This window comes from Emericellopsis cladophorae, assembly GCF_022114955.1.
Source record: "Emericellopsis cladophorae strain MUM 19.33 chromosome Unknown NODE_31_length_266811_cov_117_018179, whole genome shotgun sequence".
In the NCBI taxonomy this organism is placed as follows: Eukaryota; Fungi; Ascomycota; class Sordariomycetes; order Hypocreales; family Bionectriaceae; genus Emericellopsis; species Emericellopsis cladophorae.
Genome location: NW_026250956.1, coordinates 23,181 through 50,509, shown reverse-complemented (window position 1 = coordinate 50,509; position 27,329 = coordinate 23,181). Strand labels below are relative to the sequence as shown.

Sequence of the window (27,329 nt, the reverse complement as noted above, 5' to 3'; positions counted from 1 at the left end):
ACCTAGTCGACGATCCATCGATGAGTCACATTGTCCTCCTCAAGGCTCCGCCACTCGGTACAAGACGTGAACTCACAGTCCTCACTGCCCTTGAAACTAGTATCTAACATTGGTCGGGAAGCCAAGTCCGGATCGGATCGCCGCCAGGGACAGGCTAGTGTCGCAGGGTTGTTTGACCTCCCGCGATAGTCTTGCCAAGACCTCGCGCGAGGAGCCACACCGAATGTCACGCCCTCGCAACAACGTCCAAGAACCGTAGATGGCGCGGCGCAACACTGCGGTGTGGCTGGGTCTACCATTGAGCAGACACGGGCGCCAAGGCATCGCGGAGACATTTGGTGAAGCAAGGCGTCTGCCTCTGAGCATCTGAATGATTCGTTTCGGAGAATATCGTCACTCTCACTGGTGCACGACGAAAAGTGTTTACCATGACGGGGTATTTCCAAAAGACCTCATTGCGCGAATGTTTTCCGACCTGAGAATCATCGACACAGCCCCCCGAGTCTCAGACGCCATGGCAAAAGGAAACCTGGAAAAGTAACATCGCGAAAAGCAACCTCGCGAACGACCATCGACACCAGAAGCCATGGAGGCGCAGAGTCACAGGCAGTCTGTCGTGATGATGCTCGAGTATTAAAGAGCAACGATCGCTCGCCTTGACGAGACCAAGACCAAGACAGACAGACACAGACAACTCCAGCCTTCTCACCACCGCCTTCACCATCTCTCCAATCTTCTCCTTTGCGCTCTGGTAGCCATCTATTCCTTCGTCCCGGCGACATCATTTCACTCTATAATTATTTCATCACGTCCCAACACTCCACAACCAGCAAGATGCAGTACTCCATCACTCTCCTCGGTCTCGTCGCGAGCGCCTCTGCCCACTGCCTCATCACCTCGATCGAGGGCGCCAACGGAGTCACCATGCCTGGACTCAGCGGTACGTCGACCTCGCAGCCCCATGGACATGCCTCGATCCTCATCACTAACATCCTACAGTCGCCGACGGCACACCTCGTGACTGCTCGTCCAACGGCTGTGGTTCGCAGGCGGACACATCCATCATCAGGGACAGCGAGATTGCCAGCGGCGAGGTTGGCCCTCTGGGACGCACCCAGGGCAATGGGCCCGTCGACCCGAACACGATGATTGCCGCTTTTATGAGTGGTGCTCGGGCCCCGACCAACGACGGCGCCGCCGACTCCACAGGCGTCGAGGACGACATCTCCGCTCTCCGGGGCGCGAGCCGCGGCCGCGGCCGTGGCCAGAAGGCCCGCCGCCAGTTTCTTGGTCGCCTCTTTGGCGGCGGCGGCGGCGGCAACGCCGACGGCCAGAAGAATGAGTTCTCTGTCGAGAGCAGCGTCGCTGCCACGGCTGGCGACGGTGCCACGAACGGCATGCCCACGTGCTCGGACAGTGGCGAGATTAGCGTCACCATGCGCCAGGTAGTCCTTTTCTGCACACTACAATCAAGAGACCATTACTGACCAACGCAGATCAACCAGGACGGCGCTGGACCCATGGAGGCCATGGTCGACGGCACATCGGGCGGCACCGACATTGACGCCTTCCAGCGGGCCGAGGTCACCCAGGACGTGCCCGGCTTCGTGGCCGGTCTCTCGCTGACCACGACGACCGACTTCCCCATGAAGATCCAGATGCCTGCCGGCATGACCTGCGACGGCTCCGCGGGCGGCGTGGACAATGTCTGCATTGTGCGCGTGCGCAACTCCACGCCCGCCGGCCCCTTTGGTGGCTCCGCCGCCTTCACCATGCCCGCTGCCGCACGCAAGAGGGCGCTGGCCTACAGGCTGAAGAAGCGCATGGAAATCGGCCGCGAGGAGTAAGGGTAAGGGCGCATTGTATGGTATGCGAGTTGACTGGTGGGGGAGGAAATGGAGAGGTCTGTCGACAATCAGGGGAAGAGGCTTGGATGCCAAGGAGAAAGGGGGAATTGGTTGGATGCTTATGAGCTCGATTACGATCGCTTTTCACGAATATGAGACAGATAGATGACTTACAAATAGAAGGACGGCTATGCTTGATGCATGCCACCGCCAACAGTTTTCTTCGTCTTTTGTCATTGAGTCTATGACTGTGCAGATACTACTCAGACTTGACCTGGTCGACCTTGGAGGCACAGTAGATTACCGCAATTTCAAGAATTTCCATTCAGTCGCCTGGTCTTGTTGATCAGTCGTGAACTCTACTGGCCCTCCATTATGCCGCTGCTTTGGAGGGGGCGCTCTTGGCCGCCACACAGCACGATCATGTTACTCTGTCCATGTGTGGTAGATGAAGCACCCCTCGGCTATGCATATATGGGTGGTAGTTGACACAAGCCGTCCGAGTCCACGTCTCAGTTCGTCTGAGGCTTTGCATGACTCGGGAGATGAAGACGGAGGTGGAATGTAAATGCAGACATTCGTGATCCAGCGAAATACATGGGACAGTTCCTGGGTCTACGAGGCGCGGCGGCGAGCCCGCCGTCTGCGTAGTCGACCATTGATCTTTAGGCTAATTGCGAAACAGATATTGTCAAAGTACACTGGACATCTGCGCGCAGGAAGCCAACCTGGTCGACAGACAACCTCAGCTGCTCGCCTCTTTGCAAGCAGACCTCCTGCCCATCATGGCTTTGTCCTCAGAGGATGGTTGAACACTGGCATGCTGAAGAGCCATATTTTGCTTGCATCAAACAGGTAGGGTCCCTTCAAGCACTTGGATCCTTCTGCTTGGGAACTTGGAATCGCCAAGGATCGATCTCCCGCCGGAGCTTAGAAGTTGCAAGACATTGAACCTAACATCAATGATCACGCACCAGGCCATGGCGCCGATCATCAAGTTGTGCACGGGCCGCTACTGCGCAATGTTGCTGCTCCATGTAGATACTCTGCTCCTGGCAGACATCAGCAGAGTCGGTAATAGTCCTTGATGCACCGCTCCTTGGGGAACCACCAAGGCGGCAGTCGAGTGCCTTGGTCGTATTACACTGTTCTAAACCCTCCTGCTGGCGAGGTATTGCATCATTGACCGGGCAGAGTAAATTGCAGCGCCCACGCAGCACGGCGCATATTGGTCGACACGACGATGCGTTGGCGACGGCATGGTACCTCCGACGCGGAAGCGTCCTTCATGTCGTGTTGTTTCCATGCAAAGCGGCTAATGAGTGCGTGGCCGGGTGAATGGAGAAGAGGAATCTCGAAGCCAAAGGGAATTTTTGGATCGCGGAGGAAGACGCTCCGCCGGCGATGGTGGCGTCCATCTGCCGGGAGGAGAAGACTCTCGCCAATCAAACAGGCGACATACTCGCACGTCAGACGCCCAGGATGTACCCCACAACTTTGTTCTGCAACTTTGTTTGTTTGAGCTGCCTTGGCACGGGCAGAAACATCATGGACTCACGCCATGGACGTGAAGCCAGGCGTGCCAACTGAGCTCACGACTCGCCTCCTCTTCTCTGGTCAACTACCGGACATACAGACGACAGGGACATTCTGCGGATCGAACATGCTTTCTCTCCTGTTGTTCAAAACACAGAACCACTCCGTTTCGCACAAATTCATAGACATGAGGCTCTGTTACAGCATCCGAGAACATACCCACCTCGCCCACAAACATCCATGCTTCTCCTAGGACGAACCTATCAGCGCGTCAGCATAGCCGTGACCAGTCCTGACACAAGGGTGCCCCAAACCGGCAATGAGGCTCCATCCATGATCCAATTCCGGCAGTGGAACGGCTGATCGCGGCACACGAGGGCTTATTCCTTCGAACATGAACGTCGATCCCCATGTTCACACAGTCGGCACCACGGGAGGCAGCGCCGTCGTCTGTGCTTGGATGACAGATAGATGAAGCTTTCTACTGTGATCGGTGGGACACGCCTTTACCCCAGCCAACCAGCATCTCCTAGAGCTTGTTTCGACACCTGTTCCAAGGCATCCTGTTCCCAGTATGCCACTTGAGCGCGAGGGCTTGTACGACCCAGCAGATGGACAACACTCCTCGACTTATATATAAAGCCAGGACACTCTTCCACCCAGTATCCTTCCTCCTTCCTCTTCATCCTCAACAGCTCTCTTCTATTCTCTCTTGTCTCTCACCTGATTCTCCACCCACAACTGCCAGCTACTTTGGCCTTCCGTCCCAGACTCCCAACCCGCCGCATCATGTTCGCAAAGACCCTCTCCGTTGTGGCTCTCGCCACCGCCGTCAGCGCCCACGGCCACGTCCAGACCGTCATCGCCGATGGCGTCGAGTACACCGGCGGTCTCCCCCACGCCGCCCCCGCGGACGCTGTCGGCTGGGCCGCCGGCAACCAGGACAACGGCTTCGTCGAGCCCAACGCCGCCGACACGCCCGATGTCATCTGCCACAAGAGCGCCACGCCCGCCTCCAACGCCGCCATCGTCTCCGCTGGCTCCTCCCTCACCCTCCAGTGGGACACCTGGCCCGTCTCCCACCACGGACCCGTCATTGACTACATTGCCCCCGTCTCGGGCGACTTTAGCTCCATCGACAAGACGTCCCTCCAGTTCGTCAAGCTCGCCGAGGCTGGCCTCAACTCGGGCAACAACCCGGGTGACTGGGCCTCGGACGACCTCATCGCCAACGGCAACGCCTGGACCGTCGACATCCCCGCCAACCTCGCCCCGGGCAACTACGTCCTCCGCCACGAGATCATCGCCCTCCACTCCGCCGCCCAGGTCAACGGCGCACAGCTCTACCCCCAGTGCATCAACATTGAGGTCACGGGCTCCGGGTCCGCCACGCCCGGCGGTGGCGCCCCCTTTACTACCTTTTACACACCCGAGGACCCTGGCATCCAGTTCAGCCTCTACCAGGACTTTTCTTCCTACCCCATCCCGGGGCCTGCTGTCTGGTCTCCTTAGGGGACCGGCGGCACGAAAACGTCTCATGCTTGGTAGTGGACGTATCTTTATGACATCTTGGTCTTCATGACATCTCGCGTGCGATGCAGGAGCATTGGCCTGGTGCCGGGTATGTAGAGACATTGGGGACCATTCGCCTGTATATAGTTTGTTGCTAAATGGAACATATTCTTCTATCGTGCACTGAAGATAGAGTCGTGCTCCGAGTGGTTTGGCTATTAACTCAACAGGACATATAAATGTTCATTAGCGAAAAGGAACATATCCCTCCCCGACAACATCTTCTCTATACCAAGAGACAGTACAATAATTGGTTTACTATGCAATATACGTCTCATACTGCTATCATAAGGCTAACACAGACTGGCTTAAGCCTCTAATTACGTATATATATGTACATCTCTTGGAACCAAAGTGTATATATATGTACATTTCTCAGAATCAAAGGTATAGATAAACGCGTACCTCTCAGCCGGCACAGCCCCTCGCACGACGTCTCCCTTACTCGTCATCAAGATCCTCCTCAAGATCCTCCTCCAGATCATCCACGTCGACATTCTTCCAGTTGGTCAGGGGCGCGTACTGACACTCCTCCACCTCGGCGCCCGTGACAAGATCCAAAATGTCCGCGTCGTTGCTCATCAGCCGCTCGACACCCACTTCGGTGTCGTTGGCCAGGAACATCTTGGGGTACACGTCGCCGCTCGCATAGGTGCACATGATGGGGTAGTAAATGTCGCCGCCCAGGTCGCTGCTGACGAGGTAGGGGACCTCAGCCCCGACGCCGGGGGTGTCGACGGGGCCCTCGTCGTCCTGGACCGTGGCGAGGACGATGAGCTGCGACGTCTTGGGCATCGCGTTGGGCTCGTGGAGGCGGAGGCGGGAGACACCCATCTCGAGTAGCGTGTCGTGGTAGCCGTGGAGGAAGCGGGCATGCGAGTCGCCAAAGATGAAGATGCCCGACTCGTCCGTCGCGAACCAGCCCGACCATTCCTTGTCCTTGTCCTCCTGGGGCACCTTGCTGTCCGGGACCGCGTAGATGTTGCCGTTGGGCGAGTAGCGGAGACGCAGCGTCTGCTCCTCGTCGCGGGTCGTGATCTTGGACATGATGCCACCGTCAAAGGTAGTGTCGCCCAGGCCGCCATCGTCGTCCTGGCGGGCCTCGAGCAGAGGGAAGCTGGAGTCGATGTCGCGCTTCTTGCCAAAGACCTCAAAGCACTCGCGCGCAATGTCAAAGGACCGCGTGTCGATGACGGTGCTGAGGGTGTCAATGTCGAACACGTTGACCGACACCTCGTTGGTGAAGCCGGTGGCAATCTCGACGCCCAAGCAGCCACTGTCACCAACGCCTTCGAGGCCATTCTCGAGACTGAACGAGGCACCCACGCCGGCGGACACAAAGATGCCTGGCTTCTCAATCAGCTCGACAGACTTGTCAAACAGACCGTTGGCAATGTCGATGCCGATGCCCAGGGCGCCCTCAAGGAAGAAGGTGGTCGTGAGGCTGATGGACCCCTCGACCTCAAAGATGGGCGTGATCTCGGGGGTGAAGCCGTTGGCAAACGAGGAACCCGAGTTGACAACGTCGATCCTGGCATTGATGCTCGGCCAGTCCGCGCGGACGCCGGCGAGCAGCTGGCCCTGGGCGTCGAGCTCAAAGTTGACGCCGGCCGAGAGATCAAACTTGGGGCCGAGGACGAAGATGTTGGGGATGGAAAAGGGCGTCAGGGGAAGGGACGTAATCTGCTTCTTGAACTCCTTGTTCAGGTTCAGCTCGGCGACAATGCCCAGGCCCAGACCGGCGCCCAGCGAGCCCGAGACCTCGACGAAACCCTCCTCGAACTTGAGACGGGAGAAGACGAAGACAACCTTGCCGCGGAGGGTAAAGTCACCCTCGACGCCGCAGTCGACGCAGTAGATGTCGAGAGCGCCCGAGAGCTCGGTGCCGTTGCGGACCTCCTCGCCAAACTCGCCCGAGAAGAGCTCGTATCCCGTCTTGCCGTCAAAGGGCGTCTCGACCACGTTGCCCAGCCTGGTCGTGTCAAAGTCAATGTCCCGGGAGATGGTGCGGTCAATGGTGGTAAAGTCGGCAATGGCGTCGCCAATCTTCTGGACCGTTTCCTTGATGGCGGTGCCGACAACTTTGAAGGCCTCCTTGGTCTTCTTGACGGCCGTTTTGACAGCCTTCTTGACCTGGAATCCTTGTCAGTCTCAAATCAGCACGGGCAGATGGGGGCTAGGGCTACACACCTTCTTAAACGCCCTCCTCAACCGACGCCCAAACCTCCTCTTGACGAGGTTCGCGGTGGCCAGATCGGGCAGATCGTTCTCGCCATAAATGTCGTCCAGGGTGAAGCCAAACTGGGCGATGACGCTCTTGTTCAGGGTCTCCACGTCCATCTTGCCAATCTTGTTGTCGAGGAACCAGTCAAAGTCCGAGTCGCCGCTGGGGTCGCTGAGGATCTCGCCGCCCAGGTCATCAAAGCCGTCACTGCCGGGAGAGTCGTTGGCCTGCGCCGAGACACCAGGCTGGTTAAAGTTCTCAAACTCAATGTCGACGGGGTTCTCGTCGCCGACCGTGTCGGCAATGGTAATGTCCTTGATCTGGCAGGTGATGGTCTGGCTGTCATCGTCGCGCTCCTCGTCCGTGGCCAGGACAAAGTTGCGCTGGTCCTTGTCGCCGTAGTTGCGGCACGACTTCGCCGGGGTGATGATTGCATAGTCGCCCCATTTCGGGCGGGCGACGTCGTGCCAGTTGTCCCAGGCGTGGTTGTACGCGTCCCAGTCGCTGAACTGCATCTTGATCCAGCCGGCATCAATGTCGCACCACACCTTCTCGAAGTACTTGGAGTTGACCGTCTGCAGGTTGGCATACTCGGTGTCGTTGGCGTTGAACCAGGCATAGGGCTCACCGTCCGCGGGCTCTAGATGATTGTCAAGTCAGCGCAGGCTCTACATTTGGACTTGGGGGCATGTGTCTGGTTGTTTCGTACTTGTGCCAGAAGGGACTTCCTCCTTGGTGTACAGCATGCGGCAGGACTTCTTGAGCTCGAGCTGGCTCATGTCGGTCCAGTCAAGGTCCCAATCCCTCTTGAGGGCAAGGTCAGTTCCGCTGCCGCCTCCGCTGTTGGTTTCCGTCGCCGTGGCCGTCGCAGAGGTCGTAGAGGTGGCGGTGATAGTCTTCTTGGTGGCAGTCGAGATGGGATTTCCGTCCCCGTCAACGCAGCCTTTGTCACAGTCACCTTCATTGCCACTACCACTGCCATTGCCACTGCCGTTGCCGTTGCTGTGGCCGCTGCCGTCGTCGCCGTCCTTGTTACCGCCGTTGCCGCTGCCATGGCCGCTGCCGTCGTCGCCGCCCTTGTAACCGCCGTTGTCGCTGCCGCTGGTGGTGTAAGCAAGTGTGCCTGTGGTCGTGGCACAGACGGTAACGGTGGAGGCGACTGTCACCCATTCGGTGACCCATTCCTCAACCACAGAGACCTCGGGAGGGTCGCATGTGGTGCTCTTGCTGTGGACAGCACCATGGACCTCGGCCAACGCTGGGAGCACAAGGCCCGACAGCACAGCATGAGTCGCCCTCATGGTGTCCAAGGAGGTACGGTATTATATGTAAGTGATGGACGCGAAGAAGAAATAGGGGAAGAAGAGAAAAGAAGTAAAAGAGAGGCAATTCCAGATACGGAATCGAGTGAGTGAATGAATGTGCTTCTCGGATTGTCTGCGACCAACGCTGACACCTGGAGTCATCTTCCAGTTCCCCTTGGGCAGATCACGGCGAGAGGCCGGGTCTTATAACTGCTGTCACCGCATGAATCTTTCTGGAGCGCAGTCTCAGGACTAGAGACCGATAACCACCACATGGTGAGGCAGCCCCTGCCCCATGGATCCAATATCCATGCTGTGGCTTCACACATAGGCAGGGGGTAAGAGTGGTGGAACGGGAAGTTGACAATGTTGACAGCAGAGCTAAAGCAGTGGGGCTCATTTCAAGCCGGCTGCCTAATTAATGACTGCATAGCCTTGGCACTATGTAAAGAAGCGGCAACTCACAAGTGTAAAATCACGGAGTGGTGAGGGCCTGCGTGCATCATGCATGGTTGGGGTTTGCCGTATAGCAACAGAGTTTAGCGCCACCAAGAGCTGAAGTCAGCCCTAGATGGAGGCGTCCAATGGCGACGGCGCCTCGAGTTTCTCTCCTGTCCTTCGCGGCTTTGCGTGTCAATATTGATGGCTCGGCGCATGCCGGACAGCGCCAAGACGGCTAAGCCGACCAACTCATTGGATATCTGCTGGACTGGCAGAGGAGAGCCATGGGACCCTATTCTAGACACAGTCGCCCCCCCTTTTTCCACTTCTATACACGTCTCCGTACTTTTATTTGCCATCACCCCATCCCGCATTTTGTCATTTCTAACTTTCAAGCTCTGCCGTATGTAACAGTTGTGGTGTCAGACGACTGGTGCGCAGTGGTGCCCAGCAGCCAAACCGCCTAGGGTTAGCCAGGCTGCGCCTTTAGCCCACGAAAGGCCTCAACTCTTTTCCGCAGTCCCGCATCCATGCCCCTTGTTCCGATCTTTCCATCATCCCCGTCTCCTTGGTCCAACAGCAGACAATGCCCTCGCCCGCCTCGATGCAGTACTCTATACTGCAGTGCACGCAACGCCTCGCCTCGTGCCTCGCCTCGTGCCACTCACTGCCTGTCCGTCATTGGGCCTTGCTGCCATTGATTGTCCTGTGTGATGCTGACCACCACTACGTACAGGCAAGCCACAAATGTCAGATGAATGTCGAGCTCTTGAACTCGGGCGGCCGCTGCAGTCCTCGAGCTGATCCACGTGCTATAATAAGGGCAATCTTAATGCTAAGTTCTCATTGCGCCACACTGGCTGCAGCCGTGGTTATAATGCTTGGCAGCGACCGCTGTTCCGACTACTTCCATGTCTGGCACGAAAGTGAGAGCCGTGCCTGTAATAGCACAGCGGTGGTGAGCAAAATCGAGCTACTTATGGCTTAGTACCATGGATGAGTGCCTATGCTAAGGTGCAGATCTTTCTATAGTCTTACACCGACTTTAGGTATGATCACGCTCACAGCCTGTAAGTAGTGTTCGATAGTGGCACTGCCCTTAATAAGAATATTGCCTAGTATGGCACTGGCCTGGTAGTAAGTTCCATCGCGACTGGTTAGAATCAAGCTTTTCTGAGCAATCGAGTCCCTCAAGGTGATGCTTCTCCTTCGAGTGATCGCGGGTTCACCTTGAGCGATGCGCACAAACCCAGCAAAAGAGACTGGCCAATGCAAAAACAGCAGGGCCAAAAACGTATTTCAGTCGCTCCCTCTTCTCACCTTTGACAAGCCTCTTGTTTTCAGCCGTGACAAGGAACTGCACACGGGGGCAACTGATGAACATAACGTCAACGACGTACTCACGTTGAAGCGCATCACGAAAGGGCTCCGAGACCTTTCGCAGCGTAACAAGTAAAGCTGCCCATGATGAAACCACGCAAAGGCCAAGGCCAAGGCGTGTCTGAGGCAGCAGAACAGCACTCAAAACGTCCTGAAGCCAAGTAAGCAGGCAAGCGCCATGCCCTTGGGATTCATCACAAGACACTCGACGCCTGTTGTTGAATAACAGGCGGCCGCCTGAAGGACAGTCTAGGTAGTACGTAGTAAGCAAGTGAGGATGGGCCATGGGTCATGGGTCAGATCTCAGGGGCTCGACTCGACAGCATATATTTTTGGTAACTGATGGGTACGAAATGAGCTGAATCAACGGTCCCAATTAGCTTCCTGTTCCATGGGCCAACAACAACGAGACACGCGCCGCGATTGACCATTGCTCCAATCAGATCTGACAATGCTCGAGATATGGATGTCCCTGGGTCTCATCTCGGCGTCCCTACCTCGCACTTGTCTATGCCCTCTACCATATCTCTACAACCCATGCACTTCTTCCTCAAGGGAGCTCAAGCGCAGACACTCTACTTCCAGCCTGCGCTCGCGTCTCCGAGAGCTGTTCCATCACCAGACGGCGAATTCAAGTCCTCCATGGGACCATTCTTGCCAGAAACACCATAGCCGGAGACACGCTCGTCCTCGTCCTCATCAGCCATCGTCCCGTTGCCGCCAACGCCAGAGCCCGAGTTGACCGAGGCATTGTCTACTTCACCGCCCTCGATAGCTGCCAGACGTGCCGCACGGCCCTCCTTCTTGCGCGGAACCGGGGCCCGCCCGTTCTCCTGCACGTAGAAACGTCTCAAAAGCGCGACAGCTTCGTCGCGTCCCCATCCGCCCTCAATCTCGTACCCTGGCTCGACGTTGCCGCCATCTCCACCACCAGGCGGGAATGACAGCCCCAGTACCTGCTTGCCGTCCGGTAGACGCATAGGAGGTGGTGCCGGGTGCGCACTTGCCGTCTGCCCATCTTCTCTAACGGGGAGCGAGTTGGCATGAATGCTGAACACACCACCAGTGCCGCCAAACTTGTCGTTCACGGCACCAAAAAACACCTTCTTGATACCCAGCTGCCTGAACAGCGACGCGCACATGACGCACGGCTCGACCGTAACGTACAGTATGCACTCCTTGATGATGCTTCGGTCAAAGGTCTCGTCGGGAATCTCCTTTTGGCCATAGGGATACAAATGTCCCTTCTTGCCATCCTCGTTGCCCTCGTAATGCAGTGTTGCCGCTGTCGATGTGCCGTCGTCGCTGTCTTCGTCGTTGCGCTCGACCGTGGGTTTCAGTGATGTCGTGAGCGGACCGGTCTTGCCTGGCCTCGAGAGCAGCGCGTTGAGCGCCATGAGCTCCGCATGTCGTGTGCCGTTGCGGGTGACGTTTGTCGCGTTCATGCCGCGGGCAATAATCCGCCCGTTATAAACAAGGACGCAACCTACGGGCGTCTCGTTGATCCTGAGGGCGAGCCGGGCCTAGGTGTGTTAGACAATGTTTTCAGGGGGGACAGATTTTACGTACCATATCGAGCGCCTCCTCGATGAACACGAGATGTTTCCTTCTACCCGCTCGGTACGCCCTCTCCTCTTCTGAGAGAAACTCATCAGGCGTCAGCGTCCGAAGGGCTGATTCCTCGGGCTTGGACTCTTCGGTGGGGGGCTGTTGCACCTCGGCCACTCCAAGACGCTTGGTGTGATCGATGAGATCGTCAATGAGCTGGGCGGATGGCTGGGATTCTTCGCTGACGACAGATGCAGGAACAGGTGGCTGGCTCTCCTTGCCAACAGTCGTGGGCTTCTGCTGCGATGCCGCCATCTTGTTCTGCAGTTGCCGCAAGCCGGGCGTTGCGATGGGAGGGAGAGCTTTTTGATCGGCCCCCATGGTATTATTGGTTTCGTCTGGTTCCACGTCCCTGGCCGGCTGGGGATTGCTGCTGATGTCGGTATGGTCGTGGTTATCCCGTGCGAGTTGCTTGTCAGGCTGGGGTGAGTCTTGGGTGAGCTCTGACCCGGACTCTTCCCCCTCGGCCGAAGCTGCTCCTTCCTTTGACGAGTTTTGACGACCAAACAGCTTGCGCAAAGCCTTTGTGGTTGCCTCGCCCGCACGCTTGGCGCCTGCCAACGATATTGTTTTCATCTTGACCCGCTGCAAGAGCGCAAAAGCGGCTATTTGAGCCCTGGCGTGCTGGGCAAGCCAGCCGTCTGCTATGGAGGGAAGAAAGACCTCAGTCCCAGAATGACGGCCTGCGATACGTAACCGTCAACAAGTCCGGGCTTTGAACCTCGGAATCGTGACTATCAATAGATCGCAGAGTTATTTGCCTCCTTTACACCTCTTCCACTTTGATGGCCCAGAACTCGAGCAGTCACTCGAGTCCAGCCCGTAGACGGATATTGTATATCGCAATCGACCTGTCAGCAAATACTGGAGGATTCCGCTTGAAGAGGCTTGATTGATGACAGGGTTTGGCAGTAGACACCGAGAGAAAGAGAATACAACTCTGTTTGCTGCCCAAATGCAACGTGAGCAGCGAGGGATGACGGCCAGCTGCACCTCTGGTCTCTTTGACGTGGTACCGTGAGTACTGAGCCCTCCTCCGCTGTGACTCTGTGCGTCCAACACTGGTCGGATACAAATCAAGCCGTGCGCGACGATGACTCAAGCCTTACGAGCCCATTGGTCAATAGTTGTTTGTCGCCAGGGGAGCAGTGATATTAGACAATGTACTTAATGCGGATCATGGTAAAATACTTTCTTGTCGAAAATTCTAAGATGCCGCTTGCGGGTCACATGACCAGCAAACACGCCTTGTGGTTACACGACAAGGTAACGGTGGAAGGCGACAAAGGAAAGTTGGAGCGAAACAGTTTTGTCACATGAAGCACTGGTAGTTCATATTGTGGTAGAATAGCAAGCCACTGCTCGGGCTGCTGCTCCATTACAATACGCTGTCAAAATGCAAAGAACGCTCAAATCCCGCTAACGCCCACGCATCGCCCAAGGGGCTGCACTAGGTCAACCAAGACGTCGCTGCAACAAAAGACATTGCCAGAATTGGCACAATCGCAGCAAGGCTACTTCTCAGGGACCCAGACAAAGCGCCATGCGCCACGCCGTGATGGGACTTTGACTGCTTCCTGCCGCTGCTGCTGCTCGTCGTAGCACTCATCACCGCCATAGCTGCGTAATACAACAGGCCGCCGGAGCGGCCAGAGCTATCGCCCAGGATGGTCTGCGATGCTGCAGGTAGTGGCGCAGGCAACGGTGACGACAGTGGTGCACAACCAGGGTCGGGTGACCACACATTCAGACTAACCAACGACCCAGCCATAGGAGCAGGGGCGGTGAAGGTCTCTTCATCCTTGGCGAGGCCGGGCGAGGCCGACAGCGAGGCCTGCAGTAACTCGCCGCTACTGCCCAAGTCACCCTCTATCGATGCTGGCGACCACCATTGTTCCACCACGTCGAGCGAAGGGCTGTGGTCGCTGCTTGATGTCGAGCGGATAGAGGACAGCGAATCGCCCAGTGCCGATGAGGATTTGTTAGTCGATGTCGCAAAGGCGTCGTGCCCAAACACGGATTGTGACAGCACGTCTTGAGGGTCATGGAAGAAGTTGTAGTCATCCTCGTCGTCGGGGTGAGGGATGCTCAAGTCGTTCCAGAACTCGTCGCCAGTAGCAGTCATGCCCAAGGTGCCATCGGCCTCAGGAATATTGAGGAAGGCATCCCAGTCCAGCTCAGTGTCGAATGATGATGCGGCCAGCATATCGGACGAAGGGGTGGCCGAGGGCGTGTTTGTAGCTCTGGGGCCAACCGTCTTCTCCTGGCTGATGCGAGCCTTCTTTGCGACCCGTCCCGAGACGACAGGCTGCTGAGGCTGCGAAGCGGTCGTGGCGGCACGCTTCTTGTGGCTGGGGTCGCAACGAACCTTCTTGCGTCGGCAGCTCTCGCAGGCCTTGATGACGCGCATCAAGTGAGCGTGGTCGCGCTGCTCCTTGGTCTTGGATCCGCGCGCCGCGGCGTTGGTCACATCCAGACCGTCCTTGGTGAGGATCTTCATCCCGGGGAGGTGCGAAAAGTCGCTGGTGGTCGCGGCAGGGCGGCGCGAACTTGCCGATCCGGACGCCTTGCGGGATGCGGCGGCGGAACGCGAAGGACCGCCGGTCACCGAGCTCCAGTCCCAGTTCGATGTCACGGGGCTGGCGCTGATGGAGGAGGCTGACAGTGAGGCGGTGGTGGGAGACTCGGCAGGTGAGGCAGCGACGTAGCCGGGGACGACGTAGAACTTGAAGGCCTGTCCAGTGACCTGCGCATACTCGAGGAAGTCGACGGAGATGGTGGCGCGCTTGTCGCTCAGAGGTGCGCTGCCGGGGACGTACATGCTAACCATGTCGTCGAGCTCCTGAGTGCCGAGGGCGGGGATGAACTGCAAAGGAGCGCCCAATTGCGTCTGGAAGACGGTGAAGCCCTGGGGGAGATTATGCATGAACGTCATTTCGTTGCTGTACGTTGGGAATGGTCTATTTCTTTGGCTGTCTGAACTTTGATCAAGATGGACGCCTGCTGCCGTGTGAGTGAGGGCCGTAATAAGGCAGCGAATTGAGTGCTGCAACGTACGCTGCGCGTTGGCCTCGCAGGGCGAACGTCGTGTTAATGAGGCAGGGGACCGAGCTGCGACGCTCCAGTCGAGAACCAAGGGGGTGATGTTGATGTGTTGCTTCGTATCAGGATCAATTGATGTGGAAAGCGAGAGAAAAGGAGGGAAAGCCAGGCCTGAGGTTGCGACAGGATGACTCTTCCTTAAGTCTGACAGCTGATGGATGAGAATGCCTCACGAGTTGGCGCAGCAGCACCCTGCGACGTTGAGTCTTTCGGCGTGCTCAACGTGGTCTAGCGTCGCGGACAAAGCACGACGAGCTGACCAATGAGAGCACGTCAATATCCACACCAGGCACCAGCGCAGGGCTCTTATTGGCTCTTGTGTGGTTCTTGATGCATGGGAAGAGCCCCAGCTTCGGCGAGAGCCACAGGTCCCTTGATTGGCCAATTCCCAGTTCAATGCAAAATGTGAGTCAACGCCGAAAGGCACGGCCCCACCATCCCCAGGTTCCGAATCTCAGCTGCTGACTACTCCGGTAAAGCAGCAGCAAAAGTCTGTCCAACAACCGCTGCTAGGCAATACTTGTGTGTCTTGGGAAGACATGAGGGCGTCAGAAGTACTGACTACCCGCCTGGGTCGAACGGTGGGGATCACGCTGCTGCTTTACGAGGACGTCTTGCTCTTCGCCTTCGTAGCCATAGGACGCCTGGCCGACGATACTCCAGGGACAGGCTCCAGGGGGGGAACGGTGACTTTATATACTCTTGCCAAGGCTCTGGCTCCAGTCGGCGCTCTGTTGACCTTTCAAGAAGGAGAGACAGGAGTGTCGGGTCCAGATCACTGGCATTGCTCATTGCTGCCAGTGACGCCCATCCCCATCAGTCTTAAATGCGTGGGTAGAAAAATGCTTACCCTGTAAATTCGAATGAGCCATGCTGTTTGCCAGTAACCAGGCTTTCGTCTGTGTATTTTCAGTCGTTGTGAAAGTAAAATGTTACATCTGAAACAGCTGGCAATCTTTCGTGCACCGGTTCACCTAGCGGATGATGTATGTCTTGTGTTATGTGGTGATCTACAAGTTGACCTTCTTTGCGTCTGATGGCTGCGACTGAAGGCATGCACATGCCCAAAGTGAACTTAGCACCACAACGTCATTGCGCCTTCACACACGCAAAAAAAACACGCACAAACTATTCGACCAAATAGTGTTTCATGTCTCATCTCATTCATGCACGTTGTCTACACTTTGGTCGCTCCATGCCTAGCAAGTCCGTGGCATGATGGCTCCAAGCTCCGCCATTTGCTTTCGAAAATCCCGGCCTACCGTCAGCTATCGGCCTGGAGGTGGGAGACGCCGCTGCTTCTGTGTTCGTGTTGGTCAGTGGTGGCCTCGCAGCTCTCTGCGACCGTGGCGGCCGACCCGCGACAACGGGCTCATAAGGCACCAGCACCTGGGGCGGTCTACCCACCGCATCATTCTTGGTGGCCGCTTTCCGACCACGAGTCGCAGGATTAGCGAGACGAAGTGTACCTGCAGCCTTTGGCGGGTCGTCGCATGAGACACTATCGGCAGCATCAACAGCATCGTAGCAATGTGAGTAGGCAGCCGGCTGGTCCTTGCCAGTGTCCTCTGCTGCGAGGGCGTCTGCTGCCGTGCTGAAGCCGTGCGGCACACTCGCCTGCTTCGAGGTGCATCCTATCCGGGTAGCTGCAGAAGCCAAGGCGTCCGGGATCGAGTGCAAAATGTCTGGCAACTTGAAACCAATGAGTTCCTTGCTTTTTGAACTTTTGCTCACACGCGAGACGCGGACTTTGGTCGTCGTTCTGTTGCCTCGGGTAACCTCCTTGGGTCGCGTCTGTTTGCTTCGCAAAGGATCAGGAGGCGGACCCAGCCAGTCATCCTCAGTCTGGGAGGCGTCACTCGGCAAGTCTGATGGCTTGGCCTTGCTTTCTTCGGCTGTGATTTTGGATTTTGGGCGTTGTGGCCGTTTGCGCGTAGTTGGCGCGTCACTCTCGCTCTCGCTCTTGCTCTCGCTCACCATGCTGTATGGATTTCTGCGCTTGGCTGGCCGGTCTTTGTTTACATCATTGCCAGTCTTGTGGTACGAGAACCGAGGCTCAGGATCCGGCGCCTGGACAAATAGTGGCGATTCAGCTGTCGTCTGTCTTGCTTGGGGTTCTGTGAGATTCCGCGCAGGCGACACTGTGACGTCTCTGTCAATCGGATTGTGGCTGAAAGAGAGCCCCTGATCTCCATCAGATTCTTCTTCGACCTCTGCGGATTGCGCCTTGGATAACCACTGCTCAAAGCCGACATGTTCTTCGTCAGGCGTGGGCTCCCTTGTCTCATTGGATGAATGACTTGCAGCATCACCTTTAGGGCAATCGACAACGGCATCCACGTCCATTACAGGGTGATCAGCGGACACTTCTTCAACTGCTTTCACATTCTCAGCTCGCTCGACCTCCATTTCCTCGTTTGAGATGGATGCTGCCTGTAGTGAGGTTTCGGTATTTCCAGCCTCTGATGGACGAGTCTTGACTTGGGCCTCGCATACGGGATTGTCGTAGGGGTTCGGATGGTCATTGTAATTAGAAAGCATGAGCAAACCTCTCCTTTTCCGCGACTTGATGCGAAGCTCAGTCCGAGGCTGGGGATCGGGCTTCGGGAACTGCTCTTCCACCGACTGATGCTCAATCCGGTCCACAGCAACTTGATGCCTCTTATTAACTTTGACTGCAGCCTTGCTGGCTTCCTTCTCCTCCGCAGCATCCTTACGTATAGCAGGTGGGATTTTCGGAGCTTTGCGCCTAGGTGTCGGCATAGGGTCTTGGCCATGAGGCTCCGCAGTGTCATCGACGTCGACCACCTTCGCGGGTGGCTGCGCTTCGGTCAACTTCGCGGAATTTGCTGCCCCTTGCTCTCGGGAGATGGGTGTCTGGGGTTTGCTTGGTTGGTCCTTGAGCTTCCGGGCTTCCTTTTGCCGCGATCGCTCGCGTGCCTCATCAGCAACGCCGTCCTCGTCATCCTCTATTTCGAGCGGCTCGGTATTTGTCTTGCTCGCAAGGCCGCGTCCGCGACCACTCCACGTACTAATTGGCCGAGCCGAAAGCGTCAAAGACGTGCCGAATAGCGATGTCGCATGACTCGATTTGCTCGGTGGACTCGGACTTCTCCTCCTCCTCTTTGCCGGCGGCGGCGCTTCCTCTCGCTCGCGTTGTAATCTCTTCTCAAACGGCGATTCTTTCGGAATGTTCGCTCGCCCGATGCGACCGGGGGTTTGCACAATCTCGCCCAGTGGCCTCTGAAGCAGCTGAAAGTGCACATTGCCACCGCTTGATCGCTCAGTCCCCGGCGTCTGCTGGGGGGTTCTTGTGGCAGCCGGCGCTTTCGTCGCAGCTTCTTTCCTCCTCTTCTCAACCTCGCGTGCTCGTTTGTCTACCAGTTCCCCGAGGTCAACTTCCACCGCGCCGAGCCTTTCACAGACTTGCACAATAGCCCCGCCTCGATCGAGGTTGATTTCCTCCCCCTCGTCTAAGGTCTGATAGGAGGACAAATGTGCGTCGCCCACATTGCCGCCTCGTTCATCGTATACCATGATCCGGTTATTGAAGGCGTGAAAGTTGAGCTTGCCATCCTGCCATCGTTTCGTTTTGCGCTTAAGATCGTGCGTGTAGAGGCAGATGTATTCGACAATCGAGGAGGTGGTCGTTGTCGGAGCGACTGGGCGGTGAACTGGGTACGACATGCTGGGCAACCATCGCCGTCGTCCTTTGGTCTCTCTCTTGCGCAGTCGTGTAGAACTCACAGCTGGCGCCTAAACATCTGGGAGACGCGTAAAGAGGTCGACGCGTGACGTGGTGGGGTGCGCCTTCCATGCGCCAAATCACGTGGGTCTGGCAAAAGACCACATAGTGGGTCCAGACCTCTCTCCATCACTGTGCGGAGTCTAATACTTAGTATCTGTAGACTGTATTAATACGCATTGTCCGATATTGGCACCACCGCTGACAAGGATACTGCCTACCAGGTAGTAGCCAAGACACACTAGCGCTAGCGACTCGGTTGAGTGACTACGGTTCCTGGTACGGTACATACATGCGGTGAGCCCCAATCGGTCATTGAAAACCACCATCTCGTACAAGTTCCCCGTGCACTGACAGAACGAGTGCGGCTCAGGAGAGGGCTGTAACGCTTGGCCGAAAACAAAGACCTTAGGGGCAACAAAGCCCTTCGGCCAATGATTCAAGATGTATTGTGTGATCGAAACGTTATCTTGCGTGGTCTTGAGGTGGAATACGATAAAGACAAGGAGGAAGTGGAGAACCAATTGTTCATTACACGGCTGTGTGCGTTCTTTTACCGAGCCTAAGTAGACAATCCACGGCTTCAATGTTGCGGGTGACTTTGACTTTGCTCGGCGGGCTCATACCCACTAGGTCATGCTTGAATGGATCTGTCATAGTATATCAGAGGGCTCCCCGTTGTCATGTCACGGCCTTGCGAGCACAAATATTAACAAATGTGAATGTCATTGCGAATGCTGTTACGCCTCTACTGTAGAGGTCTTACAGGTACTAGTAAGGTACCCTCAAAATGATGCAACACGCTGTGCCATGTTCCGATGCCCCAAAACGATGCCTGTACTCCGGGAAGAGACCTGCACATGCGGGATGGCATGTCAGGCCTCTTCGATGAACAATGAGTGAAGAGAATTCCAATGCCAAGCCATGGTGATGCAAGTATCTCGTATCTCTACGTTTCTTGAATGTTGGCGGCCCCGCCAAACGAACAATGTCGTCATTGTGCCCTTCCGACGCTAGGGATGCCGCGCAGCAAGTTCCCAGCTTCCACCCCGGCAGAAGTGAGGGTTTCTCAGAGCCTCAATCAGGGACGACTCCCGTCGTACCTGTGAGTTGGACTTTGTGAGTTGGACTTTAATGAAACGCGCTTGATGGCGGCGCGAGACCTTGGCTTGTCCGCTGACCCTGGCCCTTGCCTTTGTCGAGATAGCTGCTCCCAGATGACTCGAGCTCCATGGGTGTGACGGGACCTGGGCTACCCAGAGGGTGCAGGCGCGGCGAGGTAGGCTTGTGCGGCGCGAACCGCATCTCTACCGTGTGAATGCAAGGTGATGTGAGCGTACCGAACGGAGGAGCGGTCGGCTGAACCTTTGCCGCTCCTTGTCCTTCTGCGCTCCTACTCATGACCTCGCTCGCAGCCCGAGAGGCCTGCGCCATCATATCGCGCTGGTACTGCTTGAGCTGTAGCTGGCGCCTGGCTTCCGGCTCCAAGCCCGACGAGCGATGGGTTGACGACAGGCTGGTGGGGCCGTCTGGCCCGGAAAAGCCGGGCGATCGAGCATCAGCTGGCGATGACGGTGTTGCTGACAAATTTCTTGTGGTATGACTCGTTGACCGTTCGTAATTGGAAGGATAGTACTTTCCCATGGGCAGAGGGTCGTCGTGGTATCCCGAGGGGAAGTAGGAGGCGATTGGAACGTCTGTCGCGCTCATCTTGGATGGACTGATGAGTTGATGCTGTCTTGGTTGTGGCTCGCTTGTAGCAAGGGCGCGAGAAGGGTCTGTCCCAGCTGCTTGGAAGGGATGTGGTTGATGAACCCTGCGTTCGGGGTCTTCGTGAAGAGGAAAGTAGCCGCTGGTGAGGTCAGTGATGGAGTCTGACGTCAATGGGGACGAGTATAGGCATACCCAGGCAAATTACCTCTGGCGGAAAGAGGCTCTGGAGGCGTGTACACAGGAGCCGAGTTGAAGTTTCTTGCCTTTGCTGGTAGATCGATTGCAACGGGACGGCTGTTGGTAGAAGAGTGGTTGTTGAGGGAGAAGGCTTCTGGCGAGACAAAGGTCAGTCCGAGGTTCAAGTGGGTTCTCAGGAACACTTGGCGCTAAAGGGCGGGTTATTAGGAGATTTAAGGGAATGATGGGATGTTGATCTGGTTTGCAAAGGCACGAGACTTGCCGCACTGGCGAGAGGAAGAGGAGGGGATGCCTTGGACCGTGATAGGCCAACGCGCCTGTGACATGCGCCATGGCGTCCACTAAGTCGTGCTACCCCACGATGATCCCGGTTGATCGGGGCTAGGAAAGGTCCAATGCGGGGACAGAGTATTGATTGTTTTCGGTGCTCTTGACATCAGCATTGGCCCAGGCCTAGACGAACCTCCCTCACCCTCTTGTGAATGAACAGCAAGTCTCTGGAATGCAACATAGCGCCAGCACGAGAGGCCAAGTCGCCAATGATGCGTAGCTGCCCGTGTGATGAGCAATCCGACAGGGATACGAGGAGGTGCCAAGCGTGAGGAGGGGCACAAGTCTGGGCGCGGACAAACAAAGTAACACCCAAGAAAATTAGTTCACTCACCCCGGCTTGCTGCCGCCGGCTCGGCCATCAGAATAGGGGCTGGCAAAGCGCTGGAATGCCACGACTGATGCGTCTGCATGTTGTTCGAGGTTGGATATCGTCGCAGCTGGTACCCAGGCGTTGGGGTCGAGCGGCCCGAGTGCGCGCGGTCCTCGATATTGTCGTCCGAGGCGATCGACCGCTCGGACGAGTTGGAGATGGTTCGTCCTGGCATGGCTGGGCGGCGATACGAGCCGCACGAGGTGAGGTATGAGGGCGACCTCACGGAGCGCGAAAAGCTGGACATGGCTGGCAGCAGTGCTCTGCGCGTGGCCCCGAGGTGGAAATGCGGCGGGCAGGGCTATTATTATCGCAATCTGGATAAATTCGATGGGGTCTTGATGTTGGTGGGCAATTGCTTTATCAAAGGTTGCAACCAGACGCGCCTACAAAGAGGAAGAGGATCAGGCACGTCAATCGGAATTTGTGCGACCACCCAAAACGTCAAGGCGGGACTGCGGAGCACTTATGGTGGGTGGGAAAGTGCATGTGAGAAGGAGAGATCCAGGAATCCGCACACCGAGATCTGAAGCCAAGCCAAGTAGACTGGAGACTTTTCTCGTTCGTTATCAGTTATTGTTGTTGAGCGGGCGGTCTGGCTCAAGGCGGCGTTGATGGTGGGGAGGCGAGATCAGCAGCAAGCGCTGTTGCCCTTTGTTCCACTCAGGCAAGAGAGACGCAGATCTACGGAGGTATGCACAGGTGAATCAAGGACGGGAAAGGGACTGGATTAGTGCGTGCACGTCCTTTTTGTTACTGCAATAATATTTTAGAGGCGCATGTTGGTCAGTGGTGTCAGGGGTCGTCAGACCATTGCTACCTGACTTTATTCCCAAACCAGTGGGCTTGGGGGGGGACACTTTCGCCAAGAGGCAACTCACTCAGTCACCGCTCAGTCACATTACCTCGCTTGACTACACTGGCCAGAGACGTTCACTACGTCGTCTCTTGCGCCTGATACGCATTGGTGAAGGGACGCGCAAAATGTAGGCAGACTCAACAGGACAAAGGCTTTTGCACAATGAACCCAGCAGTCCAGCCTCAAGTCGCGGCCCTTTGCGCGTCCCGCCGGTGAGGGGGTCTGGCGGTCTTGGCGCGATAAGTGATGTGTGGTGAAGCATGATACGTCATTTGCGCGAGCGGCGTCAAGCAAAAAGCGAACCTCGAAAAGCGAACATGAATGGGCAAATTTGCTACACCAATAACAACCGATGATATGTCGCCAATCCTCAGACCAAAAGTCACGCCGTCTTGGGCAGCCGCGCGGGACTAAAACGCATGACCCAGACTGAACACGGGGTGAGGTATTCGAGCTGTGAATTTGTGGCCGGCGTAGCGTGTGTCGGAAAGAATGCTCCGCGATCGACAGAAATCTGATCTTGTCAACCTCATTCCTTTTGCAAAATTCCGTAGTCACTCATCAATCTCGAAATCTCCCCAACGAGTGATGATTCACAGATTAATTAGAATCTTGTGCCCTCAATGCATACATCCGCACAGGAAGCAGCGCTTGGCCCCCACCCTCGGGGAACCCTCTTTGCAGCTCTGTGCTGACAACGACCATATCCGCTTCTGCGAATAATCGACGCCATTTCGCATCCGTCCTGCATGCCCTACTCAGTCTCGGAAAAATTGTCAAAAGGACTGACTGCACATACCTTGTGACACTGTCATCCTCTTCGTGGAAGATATCTCCATCACTCGTACTGAGATTCTCCTTCACGATGACCAGGGTCGACGGTGAAGTGACAATTCTCTTGCAGGTGTTCAAGCACTTGACCACTTGCGCATCTGAGAGTTGGCTGAGACACCACTGCATCCAAATCAAGTCGTACTTGACACCCGCGGGGGGTTCCCATTCTTCAAGGCCCACGTTGAAGATATGTCGAACGCCTTCATGCCCTTTGATCTGATCTGTGAATTTGACGATAGGCTCCACAACGTCCACATCTGTTGCCACATTCAGGAGCAGCCCCTTGGTCACCCTTCCGATGCTGCAAACGATCTATCAACATCAACGTGCCTACAGCAGTTTCTTTTGGCTTACCCTGCACCGCCTTCGAGCACACAGTCTAGTGACTTGCGACCACGCTTGGTTCCGACTCCAAGCCTTGCCAAGAATGTTCGGGAGCCTTGCAGATCAACTCGGGAGACGGAAGAAAAGCCTTGCTGCGAAAGCACGCCTCCTAGCATACCATCATCGTCAGCGCTGCTCGCTTGCCAATACTGGCGTCCGGCTTGAGTGTTGATGGGCTTCTCTTGGGTAGCTGTCAGTGCGTTATTATCCACCAGCCACTTGTGAGACTCTTGGAAAAACTCACCCATGCGCTGCGACATGATGAGCGTGGGAGGTTGTGATGAGACGTTGTGTGACCCGAAAAGACCGGGGAGGCTGGTGTGATCTTTCGTCGACGAATTGCTGCTTGGAGCCCTCAGAAGCTACAAGGTCTAGCGGCAGAGCCTGCGATTGGAATATCGGCTCTTCCACTATGCATAAATCTTGCTTACTCCAGTCGCCGTGAGCTCAGCTCACATGTAAACCCACCTTCGTCGATTTTGACGGTACGGCTGGGACGGAGGTGCGATCACGTGAGCCAGGCAGCTCGGAGTTTGAGGAAAAGCCCCTCTATGATTCAGACTCATCCTCGTCATACCCTTGGGCATCATAGGCTACAATTCTGCTCGATATTGGCATCACTCCTAACAGGGATGTTGCCTCGCTAAGGCACACCGCTAGCGACTCCGTCGAGTGAGTACGGTATATCACAACCAATAACTCCACCAACCCGCGCTTGCCCACCCGCCTCGCCATCAGTTCCATATCACTTGACTGATTCCTGATCCCGTCTCCGAATGCGACACGGCCAGCTGTGCGGCACCACTGTAAAGTACGCCTTCCACCGCCACTCCTGCGTCGGATCAGCTTGATGGACAATGTAGTCCCTGACAAGTGTAGCTGTCACTTTGTACAGCTCGATGCGTGCTAAATGCTGTCCAGGACAGGACGCGGATCCCTGACCCCACTGCGATGGAGAGTCAGTATATTTGCAGAATCAGATTTCTCAGTTGAGAGCCCTTACCGGAAGAAAAAACTTCTCACGAGAGGCAATGTCCCTCTGCAACCATCGATCTGGGTTGAACACTTGCGCATCGTCTCCCCACAGTTGCTTGCTATGGTGGATGACCCACGGATGGATGGACAGCACTGTGCCCTTGGGGAAGAAGTGGTCGCCGATGGAAAGGCCTCCCTCGCCAACTTTACGTGGCAGGCCCATTGGCACGGGCGAGAAGATGCGGAGCGCCTCCTTCATACACGCCTGTAGGAACGGTAGCTGCTGCGCATCGGCAAAGCTGACCACCGGGTCCCGACAGCGACCTGTGCTCATGGCGGCATCCATCTCTTCCCACGCGCGGAACCAAGCGTCCGCATGGCGGTTCATATAGTACACGAATGCCTGAAGAGCACACGAGACTGTGTCGTTTCCTCCGGCGACGGCGCTCATCACGTTTGCTTGCAAATCTCGCTTGTTGACTATGTTTGGATTCTTATCCACCGCTTGCATCCAGTGCGCCAGAGCGTCGTAGCGGCTGTCAGGGTTGTCCATGCGGTTGTCAAGAGCCTCCATGGCCGTCTCGAAGACGTGGCCAGCGGGCAGCAGCTTGAGAGTCGTCACGACGGGGTTGCCCAACACTGCGAAATGGAGCCAACGCATGGGCTTAAACCCCAAAATGGACGCGAAGGCGCTGAGAGGAATATTATTCCCTATGATGCCGCCAATATCGCGACCCTCCTTGACGAACCCGAATTGCTTCGAGAAGAGGAACTCGCCGACCATGTCAAATGCCACAAAGTGCAGATACTTGTCGAGGTCAAAAGCCTCCCCCGACTCGGCGAAATGGTCCAGCTTCTCGAGCCAGATCTTGATTACCTCATCAATCGCGCCTTCGCTCTGAAGACTGTTGCTCAGCGTATAGCCAGCAGACCAACACCTGGCCAGCTCGTTCTTGCGCTTCATGTCGGTCAAGGACATGGGTGATCGATACCTGTAGTCTGGCATGGTCAAGCCCTCGTACCAGTAGGCCTTGGCCAGTGGCGCCTGTAGAATCTTCTTGACGCCATCCGGATGCCTCACACAAACTTCGTCTGGGGCGATGCGAACGAAGGGACCTGCTCGGCATGCGTTAGTGAATTTCAAGACTACGTAGCTTGTTCAAGGGACCGAGCCGCCGCACCATGCTTCTCGTGGAGATCCACCAGGACCGTGTTCTGATCGCCTCGCAGGACGTGTATAATATGCCAAAACCTAGTCCAGGCCGCGACGGGCGGGCCTGGGATGCCTCGCAATGGCGATTCATCCCAGTCCTTGACACACCAGCCTACTGCAATGACCAGCAGCAGCGCGACCCACTGATGCAGCGCAGCAAGGGCGGGAAGTGTGAGCAGGAACGCCACGCGCGCAGCCGCCCGCACGACGAAATATGGCGAGAAGTGCATGGTTTCACGATGCTTTTGTTAAGCCATGGTGGGCGAGAGAGGCTACTAAATGACAATTTAGCCTTGAGACGAGAGTCGAGCCCAGGCCCTAGGCAATTGAATAGGACTGTTGGTCCGTGCCATCGAGTCTCGTTGGTGGCAAGCCAAAGTGGCGTGGAATGCGAGCTGCAGCGTCCACACTTTGTACAGAACCAACTGCATAATGAAACCCAACTTTTCCATGTAGTCGGCAGTAACATCCAGGCGTGCCAAGATTAAGCGAGGTCCAGGTCCAGCTTCCAGGTCCAAGGTAACCGCTCCTGATTATCCTACATCCTCCGATTGGCGGCCTGTTCACATCAGATACCTCGATCCATATATGTAGGCTCCTGGTCTCGAGTCTCTTGACTCTGCACCCACTGATCGAGGGCATTGGAAGCGCCGCGAGAGTTGTGGTGCGTCACATCCTCGAGCCCCTCTTGATGGGGGGATTGGGCGGCTCCCCAGACGCGAGCGTACAGTGCGAAGCTCTCCGTATTCCTGCATGAAGCCCCTCGAACCGTGAGGAGGGCAATCCACTTTGCGTCTGTGTTGCTCGCGTTGCACGCGCCAAGATCTTTGTAGCATGTGTACCAAACAAAGACGGCGGCATCCTCTAGCGCAATGATACACTCCGCATCACAGTGGCAGATTCGACAAACATTCGTCTAAACGTAACGGCCGTGCAGACTGTTCCACTCTATACCACCAAAATGCATGTCGCATCGTGGCGGGTTATTCACAATAAGGAGTTTCGCGTCCCAGCGGTCGTGTTGAAATCCAAATGTCGGCCCATCAACCTTGATGCTGCGATCAGGACAGCTGACAAAATTTTCCATCCGTTTCGCCTTACTATCAGTCCTACGCGCATTGTCCCGTATCACTCTCCGACCCGCAACAGCTGGGAATGTTTCCAGAGACACAGGCCCAAGTTGACAAATTTCTTTTCTTTCCATACAGCGATCAGGTCGGGATTTTGGGGCCCCGAACATGGATAGTTACTTGAGCCTTGTCGCTAGCTTGATATTGATAAGGCGATGTCATTGCTGGCACTGTTGTTAACTGCTGTAGCCTTATATACATCAATGAGGACGTGCCCACTGCCAAATGACCCGGATCATTCCCGGCGTCTCTTTTCCCTACCAGGACTGGGGACCGTGACGCCGACCCTCGGGCCTCTTCTCTTTCATCCACCCGGCGTCTGTACGCAGCGGCTTCAGCCCGTGCTTGTGCTGCGTTTCCTGACGCAACAGCAGCATCTTCTGGCCTTTGTGCTTCTGGGGCTGGCGGGACTGGCGCTGCTGGTGCGGTACTGCTGCTGTCGATGTTGATATAGTTGGTGTTATTGCTGTATGGAGTGTTAATTCTCCCTCGATCGTGTTTAGAAATCATTTTGAACACGCAGTTCTGTTTTGAATGAAAAGATAATACTGAAGGGATATA

The 27,329-nt window shown here is 56.1% G+C and overlaps 7 protein-coding genes across 7 annotated transcripts; 2 read left to right on the top strand and 5 right to left on the bottom strand.

The window, feature by feature from the left end:
* Nucleotides 1–834: 834 nt before the first annotated feature.
* Nucleotides 835–1,847, top strand: J7T54_000128 (uncharacterized protein; the record flags this gene model as incomplete). Its single annotated transcript, XM_051507382.1, has 3 exons — nt 835–940; nt 1,000–1,445; nt 1,497–1,847. The coding sequence occupies 3 exons, from the start codon at nt 835–837 to the stop codon at nt 1,845–1,847; spliced, it is 903 nt and encodes a 300-aa protein (XP_051361345.1).
* Nucleotides 1,848–4,172: 2,325 nt separating this feature from the next.
* On the top strand, nt 4,173–4,895 carry J7T54_000127 (Polysaccharide monooxygenase Cel61a-like protein; the record flags this gene model as incomplete). The annotated part of the gene is made up of 1 exon (XM_051507381.1): nt 4,173–4,895. One exon carries the CDS (start codon nt 4,173–4,175, stop codon nt 4,893–4,895), a length of 723 nt encoding a protein of 240 aa, XP_051361344.1.
* A 501-nt stretch (nt 4,896–5,396) lies between these two features.
* On the bottom strand, nt 5,397–8,480 carry J7T54_000126 (uncharacterized protein; the record flags this gene model as incomplete). The annotated part of the gene is made up of 3 exons (XM_051507380.1): nt 5,397–7,088; nt 7,146–7,819; nt 7,889–8,480. 3 exons carry the CDS (start codon nt 8,478–8,480, stop codon nt 5,397–5,399), a joined length of 2,958 nt encoding a protein of 985 aa, XP_051361343.1.
* Nucleotides 8,481–10,879: 2,399 nt separating this feature from the next.
* Nucleotides 10,880–14,847, bottom strand: J7T54_000125 (tRNA-specific adenosine deaminase-like protein; the record flags this gene model as incomplete). The annotated part of the gene is made up of 3 exons (XM_051507379.1): nt 10,880–11,827; nt 11,874–12,556; nt 13,431–14,847. The coding sequence occupies 3 exons, from the start codon at nt 14,845–14,847 to the stop codon at nt 10,880–10,882; spliced, it is 3,048 nt and encodes a 1,015-aa protein (XP_051361342.1).
* Nucleotides 14,848–15,562: 715 nt separating this feature from the next.
* Nucleotides 15,563–18,701, bottom strand: J7T54_000124 (uncharacterized protein; the record flags this gene model as incomplete). The annotated part of the gene is made up of 3 exons (XM_051507378.1): nt 15,563–15,671; nt 15,865–15,913; nt 16,277–18,701. The coding sequence occupies 3 exons, from the start codon at nt 18,699–18,701 to the stop codon at nt 15,563–15,565; spliced, it is 2,583 nt and encodes an 860-aa protein (XP_051361341.1).
* Nucleotides 18,702–19,890: 1,189 nt separating this feature from the next.
* On the bottom strand, nt 19,891–21,548 carry J7T54_000123 (uncharacterized protein; the record flags this gene model as incomplete). The annotated part of the gene is made up of 3 exons (XM_051507377.1): nt 19,891–20,611; nt 20,665–20,803; nt 21,335–21,548. 3 exons carry the CDS (start codon nt 21,546–21,548, stop codon nt 19,891–19,893), a joined length of 1,074 nt encoding a protein of 357 aa, XP_051361340.1.
* A 1,066-nt stretch (nt 21,549–22,614) lies between these two features.
* On the bottom strand, nt 22,615–25,868 carry J7T54_000122 (Pisatin demethylase-like protein; the record flags this gene model as incomplete). The annotated part of the gene is made up of 8 exons (XM_051507376.1): nt 22,615–22,642; nt 22,864–22,977; nt 23,032–23,367; nt 23,421–23,631; nt 23,695–23,792; nt 24,266–24,396; nt 24,454–25,541; nt 25,607–25,868. 8 exons carry the CDS (start codon nt 25,866–25,868, stop codon nt 22,615–22,617), a joined length of 2,268 nt encoding a protein of 755 aa, XP_051361339.1.
* Nucleotides 25,869–27,329: the final 1,461 nt, after the last annotated feature.